Source organism: Setaria viridis, chromosome 8 (genome assembly GCF_005286985.2).
Source record: "Setaria viridis chromosome 8, Setaria_viridis_v4.0, whole genome shotgun sequence".
Classification (NCBI taxonomy): Eukaryota; Viridiplantae; Streptophyta; class Magnoliopsida; order Poales; family Poaceae; genus Setaria; species Setaria viridis.
Genome location: NC_048270.2, coordinates 40,817,410 through 40,826,374, shown reverse-complemented (window position 1 = coordinate 40,826,374; position 8,965 = coordinate 40,817,410). Strand labels below are relative to the sequence as shown.

General features: G+C 40.8%; 1 protein-coding gene across 1 annotated transcript; it reads left to right on the top strand.

The window, feature by feature from the left end:
* The first annotated feature begins 1,067 nt into the window (after positions 1–1,067).
* On the top strand, positions 1,068–8,394 carry LOC117833494 (uncharacterized). Its single transcript, XM_034713007.2, has 20 exons — positions 1,068–1,301; positions 2,084–2,256; positions 2,354–2,524; positions 3,222–3,332; positions 3,418–3,495; positions 3,892–4,082; positions 4,152–4,212; positions 4,385–4,459; positions 4,542–4,619; positions 4,698–4,760; positions 4,833–4,916; positions 5,183–5,343; positions 5,449–5,488; positions 5,579–5,719; positions 5,849–5,968; positions 6,053–6,271; positions 6,565–7,411; positions 7,514–7,719; positions 7,808–7,943; positions 8,042–8,394. The coding sequence occupies exons 1-20, from the start codon at positions 1,127–1,129 to the stop codon at positions 8,197–8,199; spliced, it is 3,288 nt and encodes a 1,095-aa protein (XP_034568898.1). The 5' UTR covers positions 1,068–1,126; the 3' UTR covers positions 8,200–8,394.
* Positions 8,395–8,965: the final 571 nt, after the last annotated feature.

Genomic DNA, 8,965 nt, shown 5'->3' with positions numbered 1-8,965 from the left:
AGATACTAATTAGAAGTATTAAACATAGACTAATTACAAAACCAATTTCACAGTTGGAGGCTAATTTGCGAGACGAACCTATTCAGCCTGATTAGTTCAGATTTGACAATATGATGCTACAATAATTATGTGCTAACGATGGATTAATTAGGTTTAATAGATTAATCTCGTAAATTAACCTTCATCTGTGTAATTAGTTTTATAATTAACTCATGTTTAGTCCTTCTAAGTGAATATTCGATGTGACATGAATTTTAGTCCGGACTAAAGAACCAAACACCTTCTACGTGTTCTACATGTAGAAGGTCATGAGTTTTAATAACAGCTTTGCCTCGGGCATGGGTAAGAGCCTGGAAGCGGCCGCTTGCCGCACGCTGCTGCTGTGCTTAGTGCTCAAGTCCCAGCTACCACTGCCTCATTTGGCGGAAGCTTCCGAAGTCGGTGAAGATAGTGGTAGCCCGTTATCGTCACCAACAACGGCATAGGTCTATTTTTGCAAATTTTCCACCGGACTATCTATTTCTACAAAATTGTAAAATAAAAAAAATAAAAATAAAAAATGCAGTGCTTTTACGCGAATTTTCTAATGTCGGCCCATGGATCGAGTAAGCTTTACACGAATTTTCTCACACCGGCCCATTAGGCCCATGGATCGAGTAATCTTCTTCCACAAGGCTGGAAGAACCTACTGGATGGGCAATTTTTCCTCCCATCCATGCAAGAAAAATAAAAGGAGGAGAAACATTTCTCCTTTCATTCACTAGCAGAATTCCCTAATAGGCTAATATGGTGTTTCTCATAACATTATAAGCAAAACAAAAAAGAAAAACACTCTTTCATGAATCCATATCGTTTGGCTTAGTCAAACGATTTTTGAATTTCATCTTAGAATTAGAAACACGGAGAAATAAAAAATCAGCAAAATATAAATTTGAGAATGCTAAAGTTTTGATTTGTCTGCGCTAATGGCTTTATCTCCACTTCTATAGCAACAGGCCAACAGTTGTTCTATTTTCCCGCCACGCTCTCCCGCGCAAACACCACCCCTCCTCTTCTTTCCCTCCATCCACTTGCCACTTCAGTTCGTAAAAAAAAAGGGAAAGGGGAAAAAAATCCTAGGGTTCTCATGGAGATCGAGACCTCCGCCGCCCCCGCCGCCGCCGTGGCCGGCGACGAGCTGCGGCGGCTCCTCGCCGCCACGCTCAGCCCCGACAAGGCGTCGGTGGACGCCGCCGCCGCGGGGCTCGACAGGGCCGCCGCGGACCCGCGCTTCCCCCTCGCCATCCTCGCCGTCGCCGCAGGTATGTGTCCTCTCCTCTTCCTTCCTCCGGCCACCGCTTGCAATTGTAGCTCTGCGCTCGTGCCGGCTCTAGTTCCCTGCAATTTTTTTTTTCGAAAGCTTGCGCTTGCTCTGCGCGGAGTTCAATTTTGGGGATGCTACTGTACGTGCGGAATTTGTGCGCACGCTCTAGCCGCCGGCAAGGGCTGTTGTCTTGTTTCACTGTAGTTCCCTGGAAAGATTATAGCTTTTCCCCCTTTGAGAATCCATACCTGTGCGTGGCTCCGGTGTTGCGACGGGCAGCTGTTACTGTTTGATGCATTTGTGCTTAAATTGGCAAGCAGAGCGCCTAGAATCCTCCTTAATTGGCCAGCTCTAGCTCCTTAATTGACCTGCGCGGTGTTCAATTTGGGAATCCTAGTGTCACAAACGGTCTAGATGCCGCCAAGAATCCTAGTTTTCTCTTGTTTCACTGCTCGCTTGAAAAATTGTAGCTTTTCCCTGTTGGGAATTGATATAGCTCTGAGTGTTCAATGTATTTGTGATGAATTAGCACGCAGCGCCTAGAATCCTCCTTATTTTTCTTAAAAGATGAATTAGCATCTAGGCAAAGCATGGATATGAACATGAATGAATTGACCGAGTTTGAACCCACAGGTATGATTGAATTGACTGAGACTCAAAACACTTTTTTGGAAAAAAAAGAAATTCCTTTCCCAGGAAAGCTGAAGTTTGGTACTATTTACTTCTTGTCTTTTCAAAGTTCACTGATTATGTTCTTTTGTATTTTTGTTGCCATTGTAGGCGATGGTGACCAAGGGGTAAGAGTTGCTGCTGCAACATACTTGAAAAATTTCACCCGGCGCAATATGGAGGGCAGCCTGTCTTCGTCTGAGCTGTACAAGGAATTCCGGGATCAACTTGCCCAGGCTTTACTTCGAGTGGAACCTGCAATTCTTCGAGTGCTGATTGAAGCTGTAAGTCTTATATCCCTCAAGAGCCCTGCGATTGGATGCCTCACTAGTAAGGCTGTTTTACTAATGGCTTATGTGCTCTACAATTTCTACTGAACAGTTCCGACCAGTTGTGGAAAAAGATTTTGTCAAGAATAACTTGTGGCCTGAGCTTACCCCCCAGTTGAAACTAGTGATCCAGAGCAGCAATCTTATTAGTCCAGGCCAGCATCCTGAGTGGAATACCATTAATGCTCTCAAAGTACTTCAATCTGTTGTTAGGCCCTTCCAGGTATATCTCTCACTTTCTATGATTCTGGCATGCTTCTGAAAACCATCTACTTCACCTTCAGTTTCTCCAAAAGTGTGAATGCGTGACTTTGATGTCTGTACAATGTGGCCCTTGCATTCTTTACAGTTACAAATTTCTTGTCCTGGGTAAAGTCACTATCTTTGCTGTAACAAAATTATGAAATGAATTTGATTCTGTTAGATGTATATGTACTGTTGCTACTTTCCTTTTCTATTAGGTGTTTTTGCGTATATTTTCCCCCTCCCTGTACCTGTATATATATGGGCCTAGTGCCCCAGTTATGAATACAAGTGCTATTCCTAACATGGTACAGAGCCAAACTAGGGTTAGATTTCTTCTCAATCTGCCCTAGGATTCTTTTTTTCCACGCACGTTGCACTTGCGTGCTCTTGTCCTCCGCCGGATCCGCCGCTCGTCTGGCTCTCCCCGCTGGATTATTCTTTCCTTTTGGAACTTGCTATTATTCTAATTTCCTGGTATACGCTGTTTGAGATTCTATACTCATCAGTTAGCATTTCAATTCACTAGCAAGTTGTTAGTATGCCACTATCAGACTTCTACTGAAGCACTACTCTAATTTATTTCAGTTATATTCATTGGTGTTCTAGATTTCACACATAGTGGTTTAATAGGTTCCATATTTCTTTTTTTTTCTAATTTATGTGTCATCTTACAGTATTTCTTGAATCCAAAAGTTGCAAAAGAGCCTGTTCCACAACAGTTAGAGCAAATTGCAGCTGAGATTCTTGTACCATTGCAAGTGACATTCCATCACTTTGCTGACAAGGTATTATGTTTGTGCACTCTCTTTTTTGTTAAATGTCATGTCAGCTTGATCGTTTTGTTTTAAACATTTATGGTGTGTGCAATAGGTTCTGTTGTCACCTGATGAGGCTAGAATGGAATATGAGCAGCTATTACTCATCACATGCAAATGCATGTATTTCACTGTAAGCGCCCTTTTTTTATTTCATATTCTTTATGTATTAGCCATATCATTGCAACATTTTCTTGAATAAAGGTGAAGAAGAAAATCTAAAAATTGCTTTCAGCAAGATAAGTATCACCTGCAGAAATACTTTTAAGATTATCAGCTGTTGAAATCTAGGGAGCTGAATCAATGAAATGGTGGGTCGAATAGTTTAGCTTTCATGCCTGTTTAAGGGGGTATTGTAGGATTGATATATTGGGTTTGGCTATGCTCTTTTGCATTTTTTGAGTGCATTACTCACCTTTCTGTGCTTTGACATTGTTGTAATGCTGCAGCTAATCAATTTTTGTGGCATGCATGCTTGTTAAATACTAACCTTTTCTCATGGGTATATCTGATTGTTATATTCTTGCAGGTGAGGTCATACATGCCATCTAGGATGAAGCAAATTTTGCCTTCCTTTTGCAAAGACATGTTGCGCATACTAGATTCTTTGAACTTTAATAGCCTTCCTGAAGATGGAGCTTTGGTGAGGCTCAAGATTGCAAAGAGATGTCTTATCATATTTTGTGCACTTGTTACTCGTCACCGGAAACATGCAGATGAGTATGTAGTTTAGCCTTTGTTTTCTTTTCTTGCATATTTTCCATAATACTTACGCACCAATGTTCTCAGCCAGATGCCTCACATTGTCAACTGTGCAATCAAAATATCAAAACAGAGCATCAATTTAAGTGTAAGTTCGATATCTTATGGAATTCACTTATTTTTGCAACAAAATGTAGGCTAGCATTCTGAGCCCACAGCCCCATACTGACGTTCTTGATTCATGAGTGCTGCAATGGGCACTGTAATGAGTTTTGTTAATTATTATTGGATGAGATCCTAAGATACCCAAATGATTGCAGAAACTCGACTCTCTCCCCAATCGGATTTTTTCATTAGCATTTGATGTGATTTCTCGAGTATTGGAAACAGGACCGGTAAGTATCTGCACTAAGTAGTTGGCATTGATAATACTCTCATATGTTGGAACTTGGTGTCCATCTGCTCTCTTGTTTGCAGGGATGGCGACTTGTTTCGCCACATTTTTCTTCACTTCTGGATTCAGCAATTTTTCCAGCATTAGCATTGAATGAGAAGGTTAGCTACATATTTTTTTTCATAAATAACACATGCCCATTATATACTTTTTTTGGTCTAATTTTTGTCTATATTTAGGATATAGCAGAGTGGGAGGAGGATACTGATGAGTATGTGCAAAAGAATCTTCCTTCTGAACTTGTAAGTGCAGGATTCAGCATTTGTAGTTTTGTTTGCAGTGTTCATGCTGTCAACTGATTTATTTATTGGCAGGATGAAATTTCAGGATGGACTGAGGATTTATTCACTGCCAGGAAAAGTGCAATCAATTTACTTGGTGTTATAGCGCTGTCAAAGGTTGTGATTCTTTTTCTTTCTTCTAGTTTATTGAACACACTGTACTGTTGAGTTCAGGCTGAGCAAAAATATTTTTAGATATTGAATTGCTATACTGTAGTCCATGACTTACTCATTCTGTATCGAGTGCTTTTTATGGCTATATGCACAAACTTCCCAGTTCATACTCATCTTTATTTTTATTATTGAACCAGGTAGCTTGTTGAATTAATACAAAATGTGCAGATGTTCCACTCATTTACTCGCACCTTTTTTTTTGGTTTCAGGGTCCACCAGTTGCATCTGCAGCATCCAAGCGCAAGAAAGGTGATAAAAGTAAAGGAAAATCAGAAAGGAGCTCCATTGGGGAGTTATTGGTCATCCCATTCCTATCAAAGTTTCCTATACCTTCCCATGGTGAAAATGCATCATCAATTGCTGTGCGGAAGTAAGAACATAATAAATTTTATCGTAAAACAAAGAATTACAGAAATGCAGCTTTTCCTGAACTCCTGATGTACTAAATAGTTGATTTCACTATCATTCATTTCAGTTATTTTGGCGTTTTAATGGCATATGGAGGCCTCCAAGATGTAAGACTTGTACATTACATTCATAGGCTATCTTATTTGGCAAATCTATTTTATAATAAATGCTGATTCATTTCAGTATCCGTCTTGCAGTTTCTGACTGAGAAGAAAGATTTAACAGTTACATTGATCAGGAATCGGATTCTTCCATTGTATTCGTTGGATCCATGCAGCCCATATCTGATTTCAACAGCTAATTGGGTTATTGGACAGCTTGCGATATGCCTACCAGAGGTTACTTCCTTGTTTCTTAATTTCTTCATCTCATAGGAAATACTGTATCAGAGTAAAAGGCTTCATGTAATATGTATATTCTTGTACATTGTATATTTGACTTTCTAATTTTTATTTGCTTACCTGTAGGCCATGAGCAAGAGTATTTATCATTCCTTAATGAAGGCGTTGACCATGGAGGATGTGGAGGATATAACTTGCTATCCAGTTTATGCCTCTGCTTCTGGTGCTATTGCAGAACTCATTGAGGTAACAGTCAACGTTGTATTTTTCAATGTGGTCCACCTGCCCCTGGAAATGTAAACTGAGGTATTTTCTCTGTGCATTTGGCAGAACAGTTATGCTCCACCTGACTGGCTCGTTCTTTTGCAAACGGTTGTGAAAAGAATAAGTACTGGAGATGAAAATGAGTCTGCTCTTCTGTTTAAGCTTCTGGGCACTATAGTTGAGGGTGGGCAAGAAAAAATTATGCCTCATATTCCTGAAATTGTGTCTAACATTGCCAATACCATAATGAAGCTCCTGCCCCCTGTTCCAGAGCCCTGGCCTCAGGTAATAGTGCATCCATCTTCTATGTGTCCAATATTTTGATACTTTGTGCAAGCAGGTTAAATCATCATTGCTTGCTTTTAATCATTTGACCAATTATTACTTCTATATAAATAAAATTACTACATGCCTTCTGGAAATTACGGTTTAGCTATACTCATTCAAACTAAAATCGGAGAGAAGAATCTGAATCCAACTTGTAAACTTCTTTCAGTGGAATATTAATACCATCAACCATTCATGTGGAACTACTGAAGGAAATCCCAACCACACTATTAAATGTATGTGCTATTTAGGTTGTTGAACAGGGTTTTGCTTCACTGGTAGCGATGGCTCAAGCTTGGGAGAGCTCTGCGCCAGATGAAAACAGGAAACATGAAAAGAGGGTCTGGCAGTCAGGCCAGTCTGCTATTGCTCAAACATTTTCGTTGCTGCTACAAAAAGCTTGGTTATTGCCAGTTCAGGAGAACTCTTGTTCTGCATTGCCACCTCCGTCATGCGTAAATGATGCTTCTGTGTTACTTGAGTTTGTCATGAGGTCTGTGACTTGCATGGAAGAAACTGCAAGTATGAAGGTCTTTGAACTAGTAGTTGTATGGGCTGACACTATTGCTAACTGGGACTCCTGGGAGGAGATGGAGGATCAGGAAGTTTTCAATACAATTAAAGAAGCTGTCAATTTCCACCAAAGATTTGACCTCACCGGTTTCTTCCTAAAAATGCTTCCTTCGCAGTCTGAAAATGGTTCACAGAGTTCAATCATTGGCCGGGTTTCTAATTTTGTCACGAGGGCCATTGCAGCCTACCCATCTGCCACATGGAGGGCATGCTCATGCATCCATACGCTACTGCATGCTCCAAATTTCTCCCTTGGAACAGAAGATGCTAGAAAGACTGTTGCTGTATCCTTTGCGCAAGCAGCATTTTCCCATTTCAAGTCTATATCTGACAGTCCTGCTGGGATATGGAAACCACTTTTGCTGGCAATTTCGTCATGCTACATTTGCTATCCAGATGTCATTGAACAAGTCTTGAACAACTATGATGGTAATGGTTATGCAATCTGGGCATCTGCATTGGCACAAGTCTCAAGCAGCTCATTCAGTCCTGGCCTGTCATCTGAATCTGAGATCAAATTAGCTTGTAAGTAGCTATGTACAGATCACTGCTATGTTTAATCTTGTTGATATTTTCTGTCATCTTACAAAGTTGGTCAGCTTTTCACTGTTTGCTACCTTCATGCAGTGCTAACGTTATCGACTGTGATTGAGCGTCTCCTGGTCCTTTCCATGGGTGGTACTAAACTGTTGCAAGACTGCTATGTATCATTGATGGAATCTTGCATTCAGCTGAAGGAAGTTCAAGAGGATGGGGATAATGACGATGACGACGATGGCGCTGAAGATCTTGATGATGAGGAAGAGGAGGAAGATACTGACGATGACGATGAGGTAACAAACATAATCTAGAATTATGCTTTCTATCTTTTCCTGTCACGCTTAAGCGTACTACGAAAGATAAAATAAACAATGCAATTAGGATTCGGAGGATGATGATGTGCGAGAAGAGACGGAGGAAGAATTCCTTGAACGATATGCGCTGGCGGCTGCGGGTGAGTCGATCGAGGTTGTCGAGGAAGGAGATCTGGATGAGGAAACCCAAGACATTGAATTGGGTAAACTTCTTGCATTGTTTTTATTTGTATGTTCTTTTCCCTAAAAAAAATGGGATGGTTTTGTGACCATATATTTTTCTCTCTTTGAGCAAGTGCAGGTTCTCTGGATGAAGTGGACGTGCAACAAGTGATCCTCTGTCTGGTGCAGAACCAGCCCGCTTTGCAGGCCCAAACGTTGCCGGGCAGCCTAGTCGAGCGGATCGCAGAGGCATTTCCTGAATATGAACATTTGGCCCAAATTCATCGACAAGCTTAAGAGGACAGGAAACATGTGCAGATTTTTTCTAGTGTTTATACGTATCTTTTCCGTTAACATTTTTTTTTTGGCGTCTTGAGTGCTGTTCCTCTGCGAGGGTGACATTTTGCTCTTATATTTCATCTGTGGAATTGTGGATGGAAAAATGTTTAAGCACTTAATTTGTAGCCAGGAGCTAAGGCGTGTTTTTTTTTTTTGGCAGGATATGCATGTGCTGGAGCAATTTCTTTCATTTTATTTTTACAATTTTGTGAATGGCAAAGCATTGCACGACTGTGACACCAAGCTATCAGTTCGCCGATTTTTTATTTTATTTTTTATGCACTTAAGTGTGGGCATTCTGCCAGCGTGTACGGCCATTTTTTACGTTAATATTTTGATCTCTCATTCTCAGCAGCTAAAATTTGTCAATCTGATCTTGCCCAAAAAATGGGATAATTTGACGAATTCTTTCTCTAATGCGGGCCAGCCAGCTAAGAAGGCCCAAACTAGAGGACTGTATGTAAGGCATCTTGGGGTGATCCAGCAGCGGCCCAGCGTATGCGTATACATCTAAACAGGCCCGAAACGGCCCGCCAACCACAAGCAGCCCAAAGTCCTTCGTCCGCAAGCCGTTTTTCCGTCGACAAAAAACAAAGGAAAAAAAATACATTTTACTACCCTCGCCTATATGCTTTGTCCATCTAACCCCTCAACAAAATTTAGCCATAATTTACCCCTAAATTATTTTATTTGGTCCAATATACCCCTAACGAGATTTATCTTT

Excerpts from the sequence above, each read along its gene's own strand:
- LOC117833494 (XM_034713007.2), top strand. The coding sequence starts at position 1,127 with ATGGAGATCGAGACCTCCGCCGCCCCCGCCGCCGCCGTGGCCGGCGAC. Across the intron at positions 4,761-4,832 it reads AGAATCTTCCTTCTGAACTT|GATGAAATTTCAGGATGGAC; the intron begins GTAAGTGCAGGA and ends ATTTATTGGCAG. Across the intron at positions 6,272-6,564 it reads TTCCAGAGCCCTGGCCTCAG|GTTGTTGAACAGGGTTTTGC; the intron begins GTAATAGTGCAT and ends TGTGCTATTTAG.